The following is a 23,723-nucleotide window of genomic DNA, read 5'->3' as shown; positions in this document are numbered from 1 at the left end:
AGGAATTCCTCTACTTTGCACCTGATCTTGTTTTAAGCCAGTAAGTAAGTCAATAATAACTCATCATTTCAACATTTTATATATATATATATGTATGTATGCATGTATATATATACATACATATATATATATATATATATATATATATATATTTATATATATATATATATATATATATATATATATGTATGTATGTATGTATGTATGTATGCATGTATATATATACATACATACATATATATATACATACATACATACGTACATACGTACGTATGTATGTATGTATGCATGTATATATATACATACATACATATATATATACATACATATATATATATATATATATATATATATATATATATATATGTGTTTGTATGTATATATGTGTATATATATAATATATATATATACATACATATATATATGTTTGTATGTATATATGTGTATATATAATATATATATATACATACATATATATATGTTTGTATGTATGTATGTATATATATGTATGTATATATGTGTATATATAATATATGTATATATACATACATATATATATAAAATGTATTTATGTGTATATATATATTTATGTATATATACATGTATATATGTGTGTATATATATATATATATGTATGTCCATCCATCCATTTTCTACCGCTTATCCCTTTTGGGGTCGCGGGGGGCGCTGGAGCCTATCTCAGCTACAATCGGGCGGAAGGCAGGGTACACCCTGGACAAGTCGCCACCTCATCGCAGGGCTATATATGTATGTGTATATCTATACATATGCATACATATATAAATATGTATATACATATGAATGTATATACAAATATGTATGTATTAGGGTTGTACAGTATACTGGTACTAGTAAACTACTGCGGTTGAAAAACACCGGCTCCCTTATTTTTATTTACATTCTTTTAACGGGCATGACGGCGCGTCGTCACGTCATGACGTTGCTGGTTTTACGAGCAGAGGAGCATGTTTGGGCAGCGCACACACACAGAGTACTTACAAGCAGACACAGTGTGTAGACAAAAAAGGGAGAATGGACGCATTTTTGTGTAAAAAGTAAAGATAAAGGTGAAGTTATAACACTGAAACACCCTCAGGAGAGCTGCTTTAACACATGGCTAGCTAGCTAGCTAGTAGCTAACGTCCATCCTGTCTCCAGTGTGCAGCCCCAGCAACCCTCAAACACATCTTGGTAGGTTGCAAGACCAGTCTGACTCAAGGGAGATACACCTGGCGCCACAAGCAGGTACTGAAGTGCTTGGCTGCCCAACTTGAGAATAAGAGAGTAGTCACCAATACCACGCCTCTAAATGCTCAGGCTACCTTCCCACGCAAAACAACTTTCATCCGGGAAGGAGAGAAACGGCGGACCAAGCCATCACCTCCAGACTTGGGCCCACTGAACGCAGCCCGAGATTGGGAAATGTGGGTAGACCTCAGCCAGAGGCTTATCTTCCCACCCGAAATTGCAGCAAGCAGCCCGCGCCCAGACCTGGTCCTCTGGTCCATGTCCTGCCGCCGTGTCTTCACCGTTGAGCTGACGGTCCCATGGGAGGACGCCATCGATGACGCATTGGAACGGAAGAGGCTGCTATATGCCAACTTGGCAGCTGAAGCAGAGGCACGGGGCTGGAACGTGAAGGTGTGGCCAGTGGAGGTGGGCTGTAGAGGCTTTGTAGACCAGTTCCACCACAAGGCTCCTGAAAGAAGTAGGAATCAAGACTATTAAAGAACTTTCCACCGCAGCAGAACGGAGCAGTCAGTGGCTGTGGCTGAAGTGCAGGGATGCAGCATGGCCTGCCAAATAACCACGTGGTGCCACCATGCCACACACACCCAGGTCTGATCAGCCTGCGGGGGGCCGACCTCGGCAGAGGGTGTCTTGTGATAAATGGCCGAAACACCCAATGACGTCGGGGAACACAACTGAAGATGTGTTGTACTGGTGGCACCACGTGATTAGTGCCAAACTCCACCACACCCAAGAGGACATCTCCAACCACATTTAATTGTTGTGATGAATATTTAGGGATCTTTAACAACTAGTCCTATTAACAATCCATGTATGTGTATTATATATATGTATGTATGTATGTATGTATGTATGTGAATGCTGATGTTGGTGTTGTCAGGGAGCAGATGAGGAAGTCTCCAATCTACGAGCTGTGCTTGGCCATCCAGTTCATCCCTCAGGAGTTCTCCAACCTGCAGGTGACACGTGAGGAGTTCCTGTGCATGAAGGCCATCATCCTGCTCAACACAGGTGAGCTCACCTGTGTTTCGTCTTTCACTGCTTCAAGTCTTTTCTACAAAAGATCCCAGCTGCCACAAAACTAAATCATTTTCCTCCAATGAAGCATCCAATTGCTTTTGTGAGGCCCTCAGATACTTGACATGGTGAAGAAGGTAAGAATCTGATCAGATACTTGACATGGTGAAGAAGGTAAGAATCTGATCAGATACTTGACACGGCGAAGAAGGTAAGAATCTGATCAGATACTTGACACGGTGAAGAAGGTAAGAATCTGATCAGATACTTGTAAGAATCTGATCAGATACTTGACACGGTGAAGAAGGTAAGAATCTGATCAGATACTTGACACGGTAAAGAAGGTAAGAATCTGATCAGATACTTGACACGGTGAAGAAGGTAAGAATCTGATCAGATACTTGACACGGTGAAGAAGGTAAGAATCTGATCAGATACTTGACACGGTGAAGAAGGTAAGAATCTGATCAGATACTTGACACGGTGAAGAAGGTAAGAATCTGATCAGATACTTGACATGGTGAAGAAGGTAAGAATCTGATCAGATACTTGACATGGTGAAGAAGGTAAGAATCTGATCAGATACTTGACACGGTGAAGAAGGTAAGAATCTGATCAGATACTTGACATGGTGAAGAAGGTCACGTAAGAACCTGAGCACCTCCTTTAAGAAATCCAGAAGTAACATTAATCATTAGGTTATTTCCCTTGCAAGCTTCTAAGTTATTTAGGAAACAAGAAGTCTGTTGATTTTGAACAATGCTCAAAGGGAAATGATCCAACAGCAAGATCCATGTTGATTTTTAAAGATGTCCAGTTGAATTGTGTCCAGTCAAGCCAGCACACTCTTGCTTTTACATCATGGATGTACAAGATGAATTGGTCTTTCAATGGAACACTATTGCTTTTGGGAGGGACACATATGCCCATATAAGGAAGTGTTTCCTGCTGTCTTGGTGCCCATACAAGGAAGTGTTTCCTGCTTTCCCGGTGCTCATAAAAGGAAGTGCTTCCTGCTGTCTTGGTGCCCATACAAGGAAGTGTTTCCTACTTTCCTGGTGCCCATAAAAGGAAGTGCTTCCTGCTGTCTTAGTGCTCATATAAGGAAGTGTTTCCTACTTTCCTGGTGCCCATTAAGGAAGTGCTTCCTGCTGTCTTAGTGCTCATATAAGGAAGTGTTTCCTACTTTCCTGGTGCCCATAAAAGGAAGTGTTTCCTGCTGTCCCGGTTCTCATATAAGGAAGTGCTTCCTGCTGTCTTTGTGCTCATATAAGGAAGTGTTTCCTACTTTCCTGGTGCCCATAAAAGGAAGTGCTTCCTGCTGTCTTTGTGCTCATATAAGGAAGTGTTTCCTACTCTCCTGGTGCCAAATAAAAGGAAGTGTTTCCTGCTGTCTCGGTGCTCATATAAGGAAGTGTTTCCTGCTGTCTTGGTGCTCATATAAGGAAGTGTTTCCTACTTTTCTGGTGCCCATAAAAGGAAGTGTTTCCTGCTTTCCCAGTGCCCATATGAGGAAATGTTTCCTGCTGTCTTTGTGCCCATGTAAGGAAGTGTTTCCTGCTTTCCTGGTGCCCATGGAAAGAAGTGTTTCCGGTTTTCCCTGGTGTCTATGTAAGGAAGTGTGTCCTACTTTCCCTGTGCCCCTGTAAGGAAGTGTTTCCTGCTGTCCCTGTGCTCATATAAGGAAGTGTTTCCTACTTTCCTGGTGCCCTCGTAAGGAAGTGTTGCCTGCTTTCCCGGTGCCCATATTAGGAAATGTTTCCTGCTGTCCCTGTGCCCCTGTAAGGAAGTGTTTCCTGCTGTCCCTGTGCTCATATAAGGAAGTGTTTCCTACTTTCCTGGTGCCCTCGTAAGGAAGTGTTTCCTGCTTTCCCGGTGCCCATATTAGGAAATGTTTCCTGCTGTCTCTGCCCATGTAAGGAAGTGTTTCCTGCTGTCCCTGTGCTCATATAAGGAAGTGTTTCCTACTTTCCCGGTGCCCATGTAAGGAAGTCTTTCCTGCTTTCCCGGTGCCCATATAAGGAAATGTTTCCTGCTGTCTTTGTGCCCATGTAAGGAAGTGTTTCCTGCTGTCCCGGTGCTCATATAAGGAAGTGTTTCCTACTTTCCCTATGCTCATGTAAGGAGGTGTTTCCTGCTGTCCCTATGCTCATGTAAGGAAGTGTTTCCTACTTTCCCTATGCTCATGTAAGGAAGTGTTTCCTGCTGTCCCTATGCTCATGTAAGGAAGTGTTTCCTGTGGTCTCAGTGTCTTTACAGTGGGGCATAAAAGTATTTAGTCATTTACTAATTGTGCAAGTTCTCCCACTTAAAAAGATGAGAGGTCTGTAATTTTCATCAACTTTGAGAGACAAAATGAGAAAAAAAATCCAGAAAATCTCGTTTTATTTGCACATGATGGTGTAAAATAAGTGTTTGGTCAATACCAGAAGTTCATCTCAATACTTTGTTGGCAATGACAGAGGTCAGACGTTTTCTGTAAGTCTTCACAAGGTTTTCTCACACTGTTGCTGCTATTTTGCCCCAGTCCTCCATGCAGATCTCCTCTAGAGCGGTGATGTTTTGAGGCTGTCGCTGGGCAACACGGACTTTCAACTCCCTACAGAGATTTTCTATGGGGTTGAGATCTGGAGACTGGCTAGGCCACTCCAGGACCTTGAAATTCTTCTTAGGAAGCCACTTCTTGGTTGTGTGTTTGGTATGATTGTCATGCTGAAAGACCCAGCCACTTCCATCTTCAATGTCCTTGCCGATAGAAGGAGGTTTTCACTCAAAATCTCAGCATACATTCATTCTTTCCTTTACACGGATCAGTCGTCCTGGTCCCTTTGCGGAAGAACTTGATGTTTTCACCCCCATGAAAGCATGCTTCACAGTAGGTATGGTGTTTTTTGGATGCAACTTAGCATTCCTTCTCTTCCAAACACCACAAGTTGAGTATTTACCAAAAAGTTATATTTTGGTTTCATCTGACCATATGACATTGTCCCAATACTCTTCTGGATCATCCAAACTTCAGACTGGCCTGGACATGTACTGGCTTAAGCAGGGGGACACATATGGCACTGCCAGATTGTGTGTTACTGATGGTAGCCTTTGTTACTTTGGTCTCTGCAGGTCATTCACTATGTCCCCCCATGGGATTCTGGGATGTTTGTGATCATTCTGACCCCAGATGGAAGGGAATTATCAGTTTGTCTTGTATGTCTTCCATTTTCTAATAATTGCTCCCACAGTTGATTTCTTCACACCAAGCTGTTTACCTATTGCAGTTTCAGTCTTCCCAGCCTGGTGCAGGTCTACTATTTTGTTTCTGGTGACCTTTGACAGCTCTTTGGTCCTGGCCATAGTGGAGTTTGGAGTGTTTGAGGTTGTGGACAGGTGTTTTTTATACTGATAACAAGGTGGTCTTGGTGTCTATATAGGGAAGTGTTTTCTGAGGTCTCTGTGCCCATATAAAAGTGTTCCTGGGGTCTCGATGACTATGTAAGGAAGTATTTCTTTCTGTCCTGATGCCCATGTAAGGAAGTATTTCTTTCTGTCCTGATGCCCATGTAAGGAAGTGTTTCCTGTGGTCTCAGTGCCCCAATATAAGGAAGTGTTTCCTGCTGTCCTGGTGCCCACTTAAAGGCCTACTGAAATGAATTTTTTTTATTTAAACGGGGATAGCAGATCTATTCTATGTGTCATACTTGATCATTTCGCGATATTGCCATATTTTTGCTGAAAGGATTTAGTATAGAACAACGACGATAAAGATTGCAACTTTTGGTATCTGATAAAAAAAAGGCTTGCCCCTACCGGAAGTAGCGTGACGTAGTCAGTTGAACATATACGCAAAGTTCCCTATTGTTTACAATGATGGCCGCATGAAGTGAGAGAGATTCGGACCGAGAAAGCGACAATTTCCCCATTAATTTGAGCGAGGATGAAAGATTTGTGGATGAGTAAAGTGCAAGTGAAGGACTAGTGGGGAGTTGAAGCTATTCAGATAGGGAAGATGCTGTGAGAGCCGGGGGTGACCTGATATTCAGCTGGGAATGACTACAACAGTAAATAAACACAAGACATATATATACTCTATTAGCCACAACACAACCAGGCTTATATTTAACATGCCACAAATTAATCCTGCATAAAAACACCTGCGTGTTTGTTATGCTAGCTCCTAGCTCCTCTGCTAGCTCCTAGCTCCATAGAACACGCCAATACAATTCAAACACCTGATCAACACACACAATCACTCAGCCCAAAAGACCGTTCACCTAACCCAAGGTTCATAAAGCTTATATATTTTTAAAAAGTTACGTACGTGACGCGCACGTACGGTACGGTACGTGTTATGCTACTCCTAGCTCCTATGCTAGCTCCTAGCTCCATAGAACACGCCAATACAATTCAAACACCTGATCAACACACACAATCACTCAGCCCAAAAGACCGTTCACCTAACCCAAGGTTCATAAAGCTTATATGTTTTAAAAAAGTTACGTACATACGCAAAAAAAAGTTGCGCACATACGGTCAAGCGATCAAATGTTTAGAAGCCAAAGCTGCATACTCACAGTAGCACGTCTGCGTCTTTGTCATCCAAATCAAAGTAATCCTGGTAAGAGTCTGTGTTGTCCCAGTTCTCTACAGGCGTCTGTGTATCGAAGTCAAAAGTCCTCCTGGTTAGAGTCTCTGTTATCCGAGTTCTTCCATCTTGACTGCATCTTTCGGGAATGTAAACAAAGAAGCGCCGGCTGTGTACTGTTGTGGCTGACTACGTTCGAAAAATACGTCCATTTCGCACCGACAACTTTCTTCTTTGCTTGCTCAGCTTCCTTCTTCATAATGCAATGAACATGATTGAAACAGATTCACGAACACAGATGTCCAGAATACTGTGGAATTATGAAATGAAAACAGAGCCTTTTCGTATTGGCTTCAATGTGGAAGGCATACCCGTGTTCGCCGGTCTACGTCACGCGCATACGTCATCCTCAGAGGCGTTTCGAACCGGAAGTTTAGCGGCAAATTTAAAATGTCACTTTATAAGTTAACCCGGCCATATAGGAATGTGTTATGATGTTAAGATTTCATCATTGATATATAAACTATCAGACTGCGTGGTCGGTAGTAGTGGGTTTCAGTAGGCCTTTAAGGAAGTCTTTCCTGTGGTCTCCGTGCCCATCTATAAGGAAGTGTTTCCTCTTGTCCTGGTGCCAGAGGTGGGACCAAGTCATTACTTTGCAAGTCACAAGTAAGTCTCAAGTCTTTGCCCTCAAGTCTCGAGTCAAGTCCCGAGTCAACACAGGCAAGTCCAGAGTCAAGTCCAAAGTCAAGACTGGAAAGTCTCAAGTCAAGTCCCAAGTCCTGCATTTTGAATTTCGAGTCCTTTCAAGTCCTTTTAACCACAGACTAATATATTTACACAGATTGTGTATGCTTTTAAAACGCTGTATTTATTTATTAAAACAAGTGCATTTGAAATTGCAGGAAAAAAAATAGTGCTGACATTGCACTTCATAATAGCACTATTATCCAGTCATTTTAAACATTTAACTCATTCCTTTACAGAATAAACACATTTGAAAAAACAAGTGCAACTGTACTTATTTGCACTAAAGTGTTAACATTGTATTTCCATGGCATATTGCATTGTAACTAGTTCCACAGCAATTTCTATCCTGTTCTTACCTTATCTCATTGATCTCATCTCATACTGTGTGTGTGTTGATGTGTGCGTACATATGAAAAACATAACAAAAACATGAACAAAACAATGAACAGAGTTGTACTTTTTAGATGTCAGGGCCCTATACAATATGTTCACATATTCTTAATATAGTATACATTTTAACTGACCTTTATTTGACTATGTTTGTGTTTTTGTAGGTGGCTAAAATACGCGGTGCTGCTGATCGCCGTCTAACGTTACGTTACTGTGTGTGATGCATTGACTAACGTAACGTTATGTATAGGTACCTCATGCAACCCTGCTTAAAAAAAATCACTTGACAAAAAGTATGAATAAGGTAGCGAACTGCAGTGGACGCAACAGATTGCCGTGTTTGCAATGACGTTATAACCATAGACATCTTATAAGTAGATGCAGCATTGGCTGCTGTGACACGAGCAATTTGGCCGCCATCTTGAAGTGGTGATGAGGAGCCGGCGAGCAGCCTAAACTGACAGTTGACAGGTAGAAAACAAAGATGGTGTTCAGCGTTTTCCTACTCAAATGAGCGGACTGTTGAAAATAGGAATCGGGTGATTACTTTTCACAAGTAAGATTTAACATTAATGTACTATTGGTTGTATTTTATGAAAATAATATTACCACAGAGTTGAGAAGGAGCAAAGATCTTTAATATTTGTATGTGAAAATCACAAAGAAATCTTCTGGGGGAGGATGACGCCCTTACAGGGGTTTGGTTTACAAACTTTCAGCCCCACCTAAAACAAAATTCACCAGCCGCCACTGATTATGATGCATTCTCATTTTAGGCAAAATATAAGACAATACTTTCTTAACAGTATAATTGTAACCAGGAATAAGTCTACAAGTAACAATATTCAAATACTAACATTGTTGGGTAAGGCAGAATTTGGTTTTATTCTGAATCCAGTGAAACAGATTGGTGGTTTTAGCTGATATAAAGACTTCCAGGTGTTTATATATGTTTATGTTGAAGTATTTGGCAGACGCTTTTATCCAAAGCGACATACATAAAAAATACATATAAAACAATGACTGTAAACATGATCATTTAAGGGAAGAATGTAATACAAAATATCAATACAAAGTGTCAAGACAGAATAAACTCTCTGCTGCTGCAGCAACAGAGATACAGTCTATAAGATATATAGATATCTAATGTATTCATACATTGTTTATGTAGGATATACGCATGTATATATAACCTAATCATATTGTTTCTTCAATTTAAAAATAGCTGACCGTTTTTTTCCCCCTTCTCTGGGATTATATTCCCAGTTTTGATCTCGGACGTCTGGTCACTTATAGTTTATAAGAATATTATATTACTGTTAAGCAAACTATGAATAATAAAACATGCCAAAACATGTGTCCTTTATCATAGCTACACATATAACAAAAAAGCGCGTGAAAATCAGTGGTATTCATTGAGGTAAGATAATTTAAATGCGCTGACAGTTCATTGCTCCTGCCAAATGAATTGCACTAGTTGAGCGGATCACCACTCCAAGATGGCGGCCCCGCGTCTCGTCTGCGCCTGTAGGCAGTAGCGCGCGATGCTGCGTACCCTTTTAAGATGTCTATGGTTATAACGTTAGCAGTGAGTTTACAGCCTCACTGATTTAAAGGCCTACTGAAATGATTTTTTTTTTATTTAAACGGGAATAGCAGATCCATTCTATGTGTCATACTTGATCATTTCGCGATATTGCCATATTTTTGCTGAAAGGATTTAGTAGAGAAAATCGACGATAAAGTTCGCAACTTTTGCTCGCTGATAAAAAAAGCCTTGCCTGTACCGGAAGTAGCGTGACGTCACAGGAGCTAGTATTCCTCACAATTCCCCATTGTTTACAATGGAGCGAGAGAGATTCGGACCGAGAAAGTGATGATTACCCCATTAATTTGAGCGAGGATGAAAGATTCGTAGATGAGGAACGTTACAGTGAATGACTTGAGAGGCAGCGATGGACGTATCTTTTTTCGCTCTGACCGTAACTTAGGTACAAGCTGGCTCATTGGACTCCACACTCTCCTTTTTCTATTGTAGATCACAGATTTGTATTTTAAACCACCTCGGATACTATATCCTCTTGAAAATGAGAGTCGAGAACGCGAAATGGACATTCAGTGCCTTTTACATCGGCGAAATGCTTTAGCTACGAGCTAACGTGATAGCATCTTGCTTTAACTGCATATAGAAACAAAAGAAATAAACCCCTGACTCGAAGTATAGATAGAAAATCAACAATACTATTAAACCGTGGACATGTAAATACACGGTTAATGCTTTCCAGGCTGGCGAAGGTTAACAATGCTGTGCTAAGGACGCCATTGAAGCTAACTTAGCAACCGGATTGCACAGAGCTATGCTAAAAACATTAGCTCTCCACCTACGCCAGCCAGCCCTCATTTGCTCATCAACACCCGTGCTCACCTGCGTTCCAGCAATCGGCAGAAGGACGAAGGACTTCACCCGATGCGTTTGGCGGCCCGGAAACGTAGGAAGTCAAGGTGAAGTCGGCGGCTAGCGCGGCTAGCGCTCCAACAAAGTCCTCCTGGTTGTGTTGCTGTAGTCCGCTGCTAATACACTGATCCCACCTACAACTGTCTTCTTTGCAGCCTTCATTGTTCATTAAAAAAATTGCAAAAGATGTCCAGAATACTGTGGAATTATGAAATGAAAACAGAGCTTTTTGTATAGGATTCTACGGGGTACCATAACTTCCGTTACTCGGACTTCGTCACGCGCATACGTCATCATACCGCGATGTTTCAGCCGGATATTTCCCGGGAATTTTAAAATGTCACTTTATAAGTTAACCCGGCCGTATTTGCATGTGTTGCAATGTTAAGATTTCATCATTGATATATAAACTATCAGACTGCGTGGTCGGTAGTAGTGGCTTTCAGTAGGCCTTTAACTACACAGCAAATAAAAGTCACGTTACTTAGCCAATAAACGTTAGCTTACATTCAAAACTTACCCTTCTTTGTGCATCTTCAAATGTCGAACGAAGTTGGAAGTTGTTACGTCTCCGTCTATAATATTCGAACTGCATGATTTGCATAGGGCTATTCGTTTTTTGTTGACCGAGTCGTAGTTTTAATACCCGAACGAAATTAACTTTGGCATAATTGTTTCTCACTGCCGCATTTTTTGACAATTCTTCTTCATTGGTTGTCCTGCAATTTGATTGGATGAGAGCTGTGGGATGAAAACAGCGTAGATCTAATTTGATTGGCTGTTGTACTGAGAGCACACCAGCTGACAGGAACAACACGCTGATAGACACAGACGAAGAAAATGAAAAATACGGAGCGGCGCGCTCCCAAATAACTTTTTAATCTTTGGGTTTTTGGGAAAGTAGCAAGTCATGTCAAGTCAAAAGGCTCAAGTCCAAGTGAAGTCACAAGTCATTGATGTTAAAGTCTAAGTCGAGTTGCAAGTCTCTTTACATTTTGTCAAGTCGAGTCCAAAGTCATCAAATTCATGACTCGAGTCTGACTCGAGTCCAAGTCATGTGACTCGAGTCCACACCTCTGCCTGGTGCCCACTTAAGGAAGTGTTTCCTGTTGTCCTGGTGCCCACTTAAGGAAGTGTTTCTTGTGGTCTCAATGCCCATCATTAAGAAAGTGTTTCCTGTTGTCCTGGTGCCCACTTAAGGAAGTGTTTCTTGTGGTCTCAATGCCCATCATTAAGAAAGTGTTTCCTGTTGTCCTGGTGCCCACTTAAGGAAGTGTTTCCTGTGGTCTCAATGCCCATCTATAAGGAAGTGTTTCCTGTTTTCCTGGTGCCCACTTAAGAAAGTGTTTCCTGTGGTCTCAATGCCCATCTATAAGAAAGTGTTTCCTGTTGTCCTGGTGCCCACTTAAGGAAGTCTTTCCTGTGGTCTCAATGCCCATCTATAAGGAAGTGTTTCCTGTTGTCCTGGTGCCCACTTAAGGAAGTGTTTATTGTGGTCTCAATGCCCATCTATAAGGAAGTGTTTCCTGTTTTCCTGGTGCCCACTTAAGAAAGTGTTTCCTGTGGTCTCAATGCCCATCATTAAGAAAGTGTTTCCTGTTGTCCTGGTGCCCACTTAAGGAAGTCTTTCCTGTGGTCTCCGTGCCCATCTATAAGGAAGTGTTTCTTGTTGTCCTGGTGCCCACTTAAGAAAGTGTTTCCTGTGGTCTCAATGCCCATCTATAAGGAAGTGTTTCCTGTTGTCCTGGTGCCCACTTAAGGAAGTGTTTCTTGTGGTCTCAATGCCCATCTATAAGGAAGTGTTTCCTGTTTTCCTGGTGCCCACTTAAGAAAGTGTTTCCTGTGGTCTCAATGCCCATCATTAAGAAAGTGTTTCCTGTTTAGTTTAGTTTATTAAGGATCCCCATTAGTCTACACCGCAGTGGAGACTATTCTTCCTGGGGTCCAGGCAAAAAACATCACACAATCACAAAACAAAAGATTAAAATGCAGTACAACATGATCAAATAATAAAATGTTGTAATACAAAAATAGCAACAACAAAGAACCAAAAAAATAATAATAACTTCGAGTTTACATAATATTGTTCATACCAAAGATAAAAAGAGCAATATAAAAATAGATATATATATATTTTTGCAAAAAAAATAAAAATAAAACAAAGAACCAATGGCCTAAAATATATACATTAGTGTACCAAAGACAAACAGTAAGTGACGAAAAAAGTTCCATCCACCATTTTCTACTGCTTGTCCCATAATCAATAAAATAGTCAATAAAAACAGTCATGACATTAGGTACAATCTAGAATAATCTCTTTCCGCAATACTTCTCCTCTTAGTCTATTCTTAAAACCCACTCTGCTGGTGATTGATAGCAGATATTGTGGAAGTCGATTCCAGTAAGTGATTGCCCTATACATTACAGTCTTTTTCAAAACATCACTTTTGGGTTTAAGACGGGTGAAAGCACCTCTTAGGGCTAACCTGGTACCATAGTTGTGACTTTCACTAGCAAGCAACAGCTGAGAATACAGATATGAAGGTTTATGGTATGTATAGATTGTTTTTAAAAATAGAATCAAACTACACGCTAGTCTTTCACCAACTCTCATCCATGACAATTCATTATGCATGATCTCAACGCTGGTCCTAAATGAGCAATGGAGAGCGAGTCTGGCAGCTCTGTTTTGGGTAAGCTGGATTTTATTGAGTTCTTGTTTAGATGCATTAGACCAGATTGCTGGGCAGTAGTCAATATGTGACAATACAAGGGATTGTATAACTTGTTTCGTAGTTGTGTTAGTTAAAAAATAGGCACTTCTTCTTATGATTGAGATGCTTCTGCTCATTTTTGTTACTATGTTATTAATGTGAGTGGCCCAAGATAGTCTTTCATCTATTGTAACTCCCAGCAACCTGGCTTCTTTAACTTGTTCAATATGAACTCCGTTCAAAGAAACATTCAATATGCGTTCTTTTCTATGAGCATGTTTTGAGCAAATAACAAGACATTTTGTTTTGGAAATATTAAGTTTCATCTTATTTTCTGTAACCCATTTAGAAATCTGCATAACCTTGTCTTGTAGTATACTGCTCAGGTCTGTGCAATTATCAGCATAAGCATATATTGTTGTGTCATCTGCGTAAATTGCACAGCAACCATTCTTTAAAATACATGACATATCATTTACAAATATTGAGTATAATAAAGGTCCCAGGCAACTTCCCTGGGGAATACCACAATATAATGTTTTAATATTTGAAAGGGTTCCATTGAACATGACACATTGCTGTCTGTTGACTAGGTAGCTTTTCATCCAGTTAATCGCTGAGAGTTTAAAACCATAAGCAGACAGTTTTATAAGTAGTAGTTTGTGGTCAATAATATCAAAAGCAGCACTAAAATCTAATAGCACTGTGCCAACTAATAATTTACTGTCAATTTGTTTTAGCCAGTCATCTGTTAATTGTGTGAGAGCTGTGCATGTTGAATGGCCAGTTTTATATGCATGTTGAAAGTCTGAATTAATGTCATTTATAGAGAAATAATTTTGAATTTGCTTAAATATAATTGTTTCCATTAATTTTCCTAATACTGGTAAAATGCTAATTGGCCTACTATTCGATCCAGTGAATGCTTCTTTCCTATTTTTTGGTAGAGGAGTTACTCTAGCAACCTTCCATATTTGAGGATAGATTCCTTCTTTAAAACTTAAGTTAAAAATATAACATATCAGACTGGCTATTATTCCAGCTGACAATTTTAAAAGTCTACTATCTAGATTATCATGACCACAAGGTTTGTTAGATTTCAACTCAGACAATAGATTTTCAATTTCCAATACATTAGTGACTGAGAATTCAAATTTACATTTTTTGTCCTGCATATCATTTTTAATAAGTGACTCAGATAGAATACAATTTACAGGCAGCATGCCATTTCTTATAGTATCAACTTTACTTATGAAATAATTGTTGAAGTAATCAGCAATTTCTTTGGGCTTGGTGATAAAGCCTTCACCTGATTCAATAAATGCTGGTGTTTTTCCCATTTTATCTCTACCCATGATTTGATTGAGAGTACTCCAAAGTTGTTTTCCATCATGTTTAATTTCTTCAATTCTAGATTGGTAGTACACCCTTTTTTTCTGTTTATTTAATTTGGTGACTTTGTTTCTTAAAGAGCGATATGCTAGCCAGTCCTCTGAGCTACCTGAATCTACTGCAACTCTTTTCCGTATATCTCTATCTTTCATCAAGTTTCTCAGGTCAGAGTCAAGCCAAGGGGCTTTGACAGATCTGACGGTGAGCTTCTTGATGGGTGCATGCTTATCACAGACAGAAGAAAATGACTTCATGAATTCATGCAGAGCTGCTTCAGTATGCTTTGACTCAAATACACTGTCCCACTGTATGTTATGTACGTCTTCAATAAAGGCATTATCACAGCAATGTTTGTAGAGTCTCTTATACATAATTGTAGGTCCAACTTTGGGGACTTTCACTTTTCTTGCTATAGCAATCATGTTATGATCACTAAATCCAATTGGCACAGAAACAACCTTTGAGCATTTATCTACTGAATTAGTAAAAAGATGATCTATGCAAGTTGAAGACAATACACCTGAATTGTTCATATTTATTCTGGTTGGTAGATTTATCATTTGAGTTAGGTTACATACAGTGGCAGTGTCATTAAGCTTTCTTTTCATAGGGCAGTTTTTTGAGAGCCAGTCAATATTTAAGTCTCCTAAGAAATACATTTCTCTGTCTGTGTCAGAAACATTCTGAAGCATTGCACACATTTTTTCAAGATATGCTGCATCAGAGGAAGGTGGTCTATAGCAGCAGCAGATTAGTAATGGCTTTAGATGTGGCAAGTGAACCTGGATCCAGATTGCTTCTACATCTGTTAAGTCCAGATCTCCTCTTTGCTTTATTGGAATGTGGCCTTGTACATAAAAGGCTACTCCTCCCCCGTGTTTGTTTCTATCAAGTCTAATTATATTGTAACCTTGTATAAATATTTCAGTATTGTCAATTGAATCATCCAAATGAGTTTCAGAAATTGCTACTATATGTAGATCATTTTCAAACATTATTTTACTCAACTCAATTACCTTGTTTTTCAGACTACAGATGTTCAAGTGGGCAATTCTGAGTCCTTTTTTGGGAAGTTTGATAGACATTTAAAGTTAATAAGGATTTACAGAATAGATGTCAACTCTAAAAACACAAAAAACATATAGATCAGCAAACCACACACTATGCAAATGTATCCAAATCATTTAAGCTCCTGACCATTAGCACTTGTGCCTGCTCAGGTGCACCATTTAGCTTTATGTAGACTTTGCAGTTGGACGACCATGTTGCTTGTATTTTTCCCTCTTTGCGTAGGTACCGAGCTCTTTTAGCAATATCAGCATTGCTCTTGGTTAAATGTTCATTGAGATAAACATTTGATCCCTTGAGCATCCTACTTTGTTGCAAAAGATTGATTTTGAATTTTCTATTTGCAAACCTCATAATGATGGTTGCCGGTTTGCTTTTATCTTTCTGAGGGAAACGGTGACAAGCTTCTATATTCTCCTTATTTATGCTAATTCCCTTTTCTTGGAGAAACTTCACCACCTGCCGCTCCACTGAGTCCAATTCTTGGTCCCTGGGCACTGATCCCAGGACCTCGGACCTCACTGCAGCAGCAAATGACGCAGGTCGCGTTGGCAGACCAGTAACAATGACATCGTTCATTCTAGTATATTGTTCTAAATCAGATAATTTACTTTTCAGTTGCACAATCATATTGTCTTTCTCTTCATTTTGCTTCTTCAGTTCCTTAATATCTTTCATCATGCCCATCAAAGTGTCTTGCTTACTTGTCATTGCTTCCATTTGGTGTGCCATAAACTCCACTGATTTCCGTAGCTCCTCATTGGATCTCTTTAGTTCTTCCATGTCTCTTTTGGTGGCCATTGTTAATGATAGCTGCTAGGCCTCTGTTGAAGCCTGGAGCCGGCCTGATGATGGCTGCTGGGCGATGGCTGAAGCCTGGAGCCGGCTTGATGATAGCTGCTGGGCCTCTAGTGAAGCCTGGAGCCGGCCTGATGATGGCTGCTGGGCGATGGCTGAAGCCTGGAGCCGGCCTGATGATGGCTGCTGGGCGATGGCTGAAGCCTGGAGCCGGCTTGATGATAGCTGCTGGGCCTCTGCTGAAGCCTGGAGCCGGCCTGATGATAGCTGCTGGGCCTCTGCTGAAGCCTGGAGCTGGCCTGATCTGGTGGAACAGGCTGGAGCTGCTGGAGGCGTAGAAGCTGCTGGTATCCTGGGCCTGGTGGTGTTAGCAGATCTAGATGCTGCTCTCTAGTGCAAATGCATACAACAGCTGGCCTGTCCTGATGGTGGTAGCTGCTGCTGCTGCTACTGAGGCCCTGGCCTGGTTGTGCTGGTAGCTGCTGCTGAGCTACCAGCACAGATTAATAAGAGTCTCAAACAGTAAAAACCATCCAACTCTTTTCTTTGCATATCCACTTAAATTAGCACTGGGTGGACAATTGGTACTTTGAATAAAAGTTGTATATGTCTAAAATACAAAATTATAGACAAAACTGGTTGAGATCAGCTCAGACCAAACACACACAGCCAGCACACTTCGAGGTGTGCCAGACTGCCAATCAGAAGCTGTTCCTGTTGTCCTGGTGCCCACTTAAGGAAGTCTTTCCTGTGGTCTCCGTGCCCATCTATAAGGAAGTGTTTCCTGTTGTCCTGGTGCCCACTTAAGGAAGTGTTTCTTGTGGTCTCAATGCCCATCTATAAGGAAGTGTTTTCTGTTTTCCTGGTGCCCACTTAAGAAAGTGTTTCCTGTGGTCTCAATGCCCATCATTAAGAAAGTGTTTCCTGTTGTCCTGGTGCCCACTTAAAGAAGTCTTTCCTGTGGTCTCCGTGCCCATCTATAAGGAAGTGTTTCCTGTTGTCCTGGTGCCCATTTAAGGAAGTGTTTCTTGTGGTCTCAATGCCCATCTATAAGGAAGTGTTTCCTGTTTTCCTGGTGCCCACTTAAGAAAGTGTTTCCTGTGGTCTCAATGCCCATCATTAAGAAAGTGTTTCCTGTTGTCCTGGTGCCCACTTAAGGAAGTCTTTCCTGTGGTCTCCGTGCCCATCTATAAGGAAGTGTTTCCTGTTGTCCTGGTGCCCACTTAAGGAAGTGTTTCTTGTGGTCTCAATGCCCATCTATAAGGAAGTGTTTCCTGTTGTCCTGGTGCCCACTTAAGGAAGTGTTTCTTGTGGTCTCAATGCCCATCTATAAGGAAGTGTTTTCTGTTTTCCTGGTGCCCACTTAAGAAAGTGTTTCCTGTGGTCTCAATGCCCATCATTAAGAAAGTGTTTCCTGTTGTCCTGGTGCCCACTTAAAGAAGTCTTTCCTGTGGTCTCCGTGCCCATCTATAAGGAAGTGTTTCCTGTTGTCCTGGTGCCCATTTAAGGAAGTGTTTCTTGTGGTCTCAATGCCCATCTATAAGGAAGTGTTTCCTGTTTTCCTGGTGCCCACTTAAGAAAGTGTTTCCTGTGGTCTCAATGCCCATCATTAAGAAAGTGTTTCCTGTTGTCCTGGTGCCCACTTAAGGAAGTCTTTCCTGTGGTCTCCGTGCCCATCTATAAGGAAGTGTTTCCTGTTGTCCTGGTGCCCACTTAAGGAAGTGTTTCTTGTGGTCTCAATGCCCATCTATAAGGAAGTGTTTCCTGTTTTCCTGGTGCCCACTTAAGAAAGTGTTTCCTGTGGTCTCAATGCCCATCTATAAGGAAGTGTTTCCTGTTGTCCTGGTGCCCACTTAAGGAAGTGTTTCTTGTGGTCTCAATGCCCATCTATAAGGAAGTGTTTTCTGTTTTCCTGGTGCCCACTTAAGAAAGTGTTTCCTGTGGTCTCAATGCCCATCTATAAGGAAGTGTTTCCTGTTGTCCTGATGCCCACTTAAGAAAGTGTTTCCTGTGGTCTCAATGCCCATCTATAAGGAAGTGTTTCTTGTTGTCCTGGTGCCCACTTAAGGAAGTGTTTCCTGTGGTCTCAATGCCCATCTATAAGGAAGTGTTTCCTGTTGTCCTGGTGCCCACTTAAGGAAGTGTTTCTTGTGGTCTCAATGCCCATCATTAAGAAAGTGTTTCTTGTTGTCCTGGTGCCCACTTAAGGAAGTGTTTCCTGTGGTCTCAATGCCCATCTATAAGGAAGTGTTTCCTGTTGTCTTGGTGCCCACTTAAGGAAGTATTTCCTGTGGTCTCAATGCCCATCTATAAGGAAGTGTTTCCTGTTGTCCTGGTGCCCACTTAAGGAAGTGTTTCCTGTTTTCCTGGTGCCCACTTAAGAAAGTGTTTCCTGTGGTCTCAATGCCCATCATTAAGAAAGTGTTTCCTGTTGTCCTGGTGCCCACTTAAGGAAGTCTTTCCTGTGGTCTCTGTGCCCATCTATAAGGAAGTGTTTCCTGTTGTCCTGGTGCCCACTTAAGAAAGTGTTTCCTGTGGTCTCAATGCCCATCTATAAGGAAGTGTTTCCTGTTGTCCTGGTGCCCACTTAAGGAAGTATTTCCTGTGGTCTCAATGCCCATCTATAAGGAAGTGTTTCCTGTTGTCCTGGTGCCCACTTAAGGAAGTATTTCCTGTGGTCTCAATGCCCATCTATAAGGAAGTGTTTCCTGTTGTCCTGGTGCCCACTTAAGGAAGTGTTTCCTGTGGTCTCAATGCCCATCTATAAGGAAGTGTTTCCTGTTGTCCTGGTGCCCACTTAAGAAAGTGTTTCCTGTGGTCTCAATGCCCATCTATAAGGAAGTGTTTCCTGTTGTCCTGGTGCCCACTTAAGGAAGTGTTTCTTGTGGTCTCAATGCCCATCTATAAGGAAGTGTTTTCTGTTTTCCTGGTGCCCACTTAAGAAAGTGTTTCCTGTGGTCTCAATGCCCATCATTAAGAAAGTGTTTCCTGTTGTCCTGGTGCCCACTTAAAGAAGTCTTTCCTGTGGTCTCCGTGCCCATCTATAAGGAAGTGTTTCCTGTTGTCCTGGTGCCCATTTAAGGAAGTGTTTCTTGTGGTCTCAATGCCCATCTATAAGGAAGTGTTTCCTGTTTTCCTGGTGCCCACTTAAGAAAGTGTTTCCTGTGGTCTCAATGCCCATCATTAAGAAAGTGTTTCCTGTTGTCCTGGTGCCCACTTAAGGAAGTCTTTCCTGTGGTCTCCGTGCCCATCTATAAGGAAGTGTTTCCTGTTGTCCTGGTGCCCACTTAAGGAAGTGTTTCTTGTGGTCTCAATGCCCAACTATAAGGAAGTGTTTCCTGTTTTCCTGGTGCCCACTTAAGAAAGTGTTTCCTGTGGTCTCAATGCCCATCTATAAGGAAGTGTTTCCTGTTGTCCTGATGCCCACTTAAGGAAGTGTTTCTTGTGGTCTCAATGCCCATCTATAAGGAAGTGTTTTCTGTTTTCCTGGTGCCCACTTAAGAAAGTGTTTCCTGTGGTCTCAATGCCCATCTATAAGGAAGTGTTTCCTGTTGTCCTGATGCCCACTTAAGAAAGTGTTTCCTGTGGTCTCAATGCCCATCTATAAGGAAGTGTTTCTTGTTGTCCTGGTGCCCACTTAAGGAAGTGTTTCCTGTGGTCTCAATGCCCATCTATAAGGAAGTGTTTCCTGTTGTCCTGGTGCCCACTTAAGGAAGTGTTTCTTGTGGTCTCAATGCCCATCATTAAGAAAGTGTTTCTTGTTGTCCTGGTGCCCACTTAAGGAAGTGTTTCCTGTGGTCTCAATGCCCATCTATAAGGAAGTGTTTCCTGTTGTCTTGGTGCCCACTTAAGGAAGTATTTCCTGTGGTCTCAATGCCCATCTATAAGGAAGTGTTTCCTGTTGTCCTGGTGCCCACTTAAGGAAGTGTTTCCTGTTTTCCTGGTGCCCACTTAAGAAAGTGTTTCCTGTGGTCTCAATGCCCATCATTAAGAAAGTGTTTCCTGTTGTCCTGGTGCCCACTTAAGGAAGTCTTTCCTGTGGTCTCTGTGCCCATCTATAAGGAAGTGTTTCCTGTTGTCCTGGTGCCCACTTAAGAAAGTGTTTCCTGTGGTCTCAATGCCCATCTATAAGGAAGTGTTTCCTGTTGTCCTGGTGCCCACTTAAGGAAGTATTTCCTGTGGTCTCAATGCCCATCTATAAGGAAGTGTTTCCTGTTGTCCTGGTGCCCACTTAAGGAAGTATTTCCTGTGGTCTCAATGCCCATCTATAAGGAAGTGTTTCCTGTTGTCCTGGTGCCCACTTAAGGAAGTGTTTCCTGTGGTCTCAATGCCCATCTATAAGGAAGTGTTTCCTGTTGTCCTGGTGCCCACTTAAGGAAGTGTTTCCTGTGGTCTCAATGCCCATCTATAAGGAAGTGTTTCTTGTTGTCCTGGTGCCCACTTAAGGAAGTGTTTCCTGTGGTCTCAATGCCCATCTATAAGGAAGTGTTTCTTGTTGTCCTGGTGCCCACTTAAGGAAGTGTTTCCTGTGGTCTCAATGCCCATCTATAAGGAAGTGTTTCCTGTTGTCTTGGTGCCCACTTAAGAAAGTGTTTCCTGTGGTCTCAATGCCCATCTATAAGGAAGTGTTTCCTGTTGTCCTGGTGCCCACTTAAGGAAGTGTTTCCTGTGGTCTCAATGCCCATCTATAAGGAAGTGTTTCTTGTTGTCCTGGTGCCCACTTAAGGAAGTGTTTCCTGTGGTCCCAGTGCCCATTTAAGGAAGTGTTTCTTGTGGTCTCAGTGACCATCTATAAGGAAGTGTTTCCTGATGTCCTTGTGCTCATGTAAAGGAGGGTTTCCTGTGGTCTCAGTGCCAATATAAGGAAGTGTTTTCTGTTGTCTCGCTGCCCATATAAGGAAGTGTTTCCTGTGTTCTCAGTGCCTCTGGAGGGCCTCAAGAGTCAGCCGGCGTTTGAGGAGATGCGTCAGAATTACATCCGTGAGCTGAGCAAAGCAGTCCACGTGAAGGAGAAGAGCGTGGTCGCCAGCTCGCAGCGCTTCTACCACCTCACCAAGCTGATGGACGCCATGCACGATGTAACCCCCCATCACCCACCCCCAACACAAGGCATGCTTGGTAACCCTCCTTTCTCTCCTGACAGATAGTGAAAAAGGTCAACCTGTTCTGTCTGAGCACCTTCATTCAAGCTGATGCCATGAAGGTGGAGTTCCCAGAGATGATGACTGAGGTGATCGCATCGCAGCTTCCCAAGGTGCTGGCAGGGATGGTGCGCCCGTTGCTCTTCCACCCCAAGTGACCATACCCTCCTTACTGTTCCACCCCAAGTGACCATACCCTCCTTACTCCCCTCAAGTGACCATCCCATCCCTACTCTTACATGCCAAGTGACCATACCCTCCGTACTCTTCCACCCCAAGTGATCATACACTCCTTATTCCTCCAAGTGACCATACCTTCCTTACTCTTCCACCCAAAGTGACCACGCCCTCCTTACTCTTCCACCCCAAGTGACCACGCCCTCCTTACACTTCCACCCCAAGTGACCATACTCTCCTTACTCCCTACAAATGACCATACCCGCCTTACTCTTCTACCCCAAGTGACCATACCCTCCTTACTCCCCCCAAGTGACCATCCCATCCCTACTCTTCCACCCCAAGTGATCATACACTCCTTACTCCCCCAAGTGACCATACCTTCCTTACTCTTCCACCCAAAGTGACCACACCCTTCTTACACCCCCCAAGTGACCACGCCCTCCTTGCTTTTCCACCCCAAGTGACCACGTCCTCCTTATTCTTCCACCCCAAGTGACCATACCCTCCTTACACTTCCACCCCAAGTGACCATACCCTCCTTACTCCCCACACATGACCATACCCTCCTTACTCTTCTACCCCAAGTGACCATACCCTCCTTACTCCCCCCAAGTGACCATACCCTCCTTCCTCTTCCACCCCAAGTGACCACACCGTCCTTACTCATCAAACATGGTATGGTGTCCAACATGGTATGGTGTCCAACATGACGTCCAACATGTTATGGTGTCCAACATGGTATGGCGTCCAACATGGTATGGCGTCCAACATGGTATGGTGTCCAACATGACGTCCAACATGGTATGGCGTCCAACATGGTATGGCGTCCAACATGGTATGGTGTCCAACATGGTATGGTGTCCAACATGGCGTCCAACATTACAAGATGTCCAACATGGTATGGCGTCCAACATTACAAGATGTCCAACATGGTATGGCGTCCAACATTACAAAATGTCCAACATGGTATGGCGTCCAACATTACACGATGTCCAACATGGTATGGCGTCCAACATTACACGATGTCCAACATGGTATGGCGTCCAACATCACAAGATGTCCAACATGGTATGGCGTCCAACATTACAAGATGTCCAACATGGTATGGCGTCCAACATTACACGATGTCCAACATGGTATGGCGTCCAAAATGGCGTCCAACATTACAAGATGTCCAACATGGTATGGCGTCCAACATTACACGATGTCCAACATGGTATGGCGTCCAAAATGGCGTCCAACATTACAAGATGTCCAACATGGTATGGCGTCCAACATTACACGATGTCCAACATGGTATGGCGTCCAACATTACACGATGTCCAACATGGTATGGCGTCCAAAATGGCGTCCAACATTACAAGAAGTCCAACTCTGTGAACGTAAAGGATGCAAACATTTGAAGTGTCAGCAAGAAATGAGTAGAATTGGTCTGTTCCAGGGTCAAAGTGTCACCAACATCACATATTTGACTGTACATGCTACGTTTGATGTTACATTTGGACATTAAAGTGTAAAAAGAAGTTAGGCACATTTTTGCATGAACTTTCTTACAAGTGTAAAAAGAAGTTATCCAGATAAAAATAACAGCCTTACTTTATTGATGGAACGTCTTGTTTGAAAGTGACTCACCTTACAAATGTACCTTTCAACACTTGGAACTCACACAAGTGGAAAAAGAAGTGAACCACTAGCAATATTACAATTCTATTAGAAAATGATATTAGACATTTAAGAACTTCTACACTAGAAACATGCTTCCAATTTTACTACCTCTGACCACCATCCAACATTTATTTACATTTATACACCAAACATTTACATGTGTACACCAAACATTTACATTTATACGCCAAACATTTACATTTATACACCAAGCATTTACATTTATACACCAAAAATTTACATTTATACACCAAACATTTACATGTGTACACCAAACATTTACATTTATACACCAAGCATTTACA

General features: G+C 42.0%; 1 protein-coding gene across 1 annotated transcript in view; it reads left to right on the top strand.

Moving 5' to 3' along the window:
• Positions 1 to 23,423, top strand: part of pgr (progesterone receptor) — a 56,376-nt gene extending 32,953 nt beyond the window's left edge. The window contains exons 5-8 of the mRNA XM_062060969.1: positions 1 to 40; positions 2,153 to 2,283; positions 21,353 to 21,510; positions 21,576 to 23,423. The exon at positions 1 to 40 is cut by the window's left edge and continues 105 nt beyond it. Of these exons, the coding sequence (XP_061916953.1) occupies positions 1 to 40; positions 2,153 to 2,283; positions 21,353 to 21,510; positions 21,576 to 21,731 (485 nt within the window). The 3' untranslated portion in view covers positions 21,732 to 23,423. The remainder of the gene's footprint in view (positions 41 to 2,152; positions 2,284 to 21,352; positions 21,511 to 21,575) is intronic.
• Positions 23,424 to 23,723: the final 300 nt, after the last annotated feature.

The sequence above is a fragment of the Entelurus aequoreus genome, linkage group LG10, assembly GCF_033978785.1.
Source record: "Entelurus aequoreus isolate RoL-2023_Sb linkage group LG10, RoL_Eaeq_v1.1, whole genome shotgun sequence".
NCBI lineage: Eukaryota > Metazoa > Chordata > Actinopteri > Syngnathiformes > Syngnathidae > Entelurus > Entelurus aequoreus.
The sequence above is the reverse complement of the archived record's forward strand: the minus strand, read 5'-3'. Positions and strand labels throughout refer to the sequence as shown.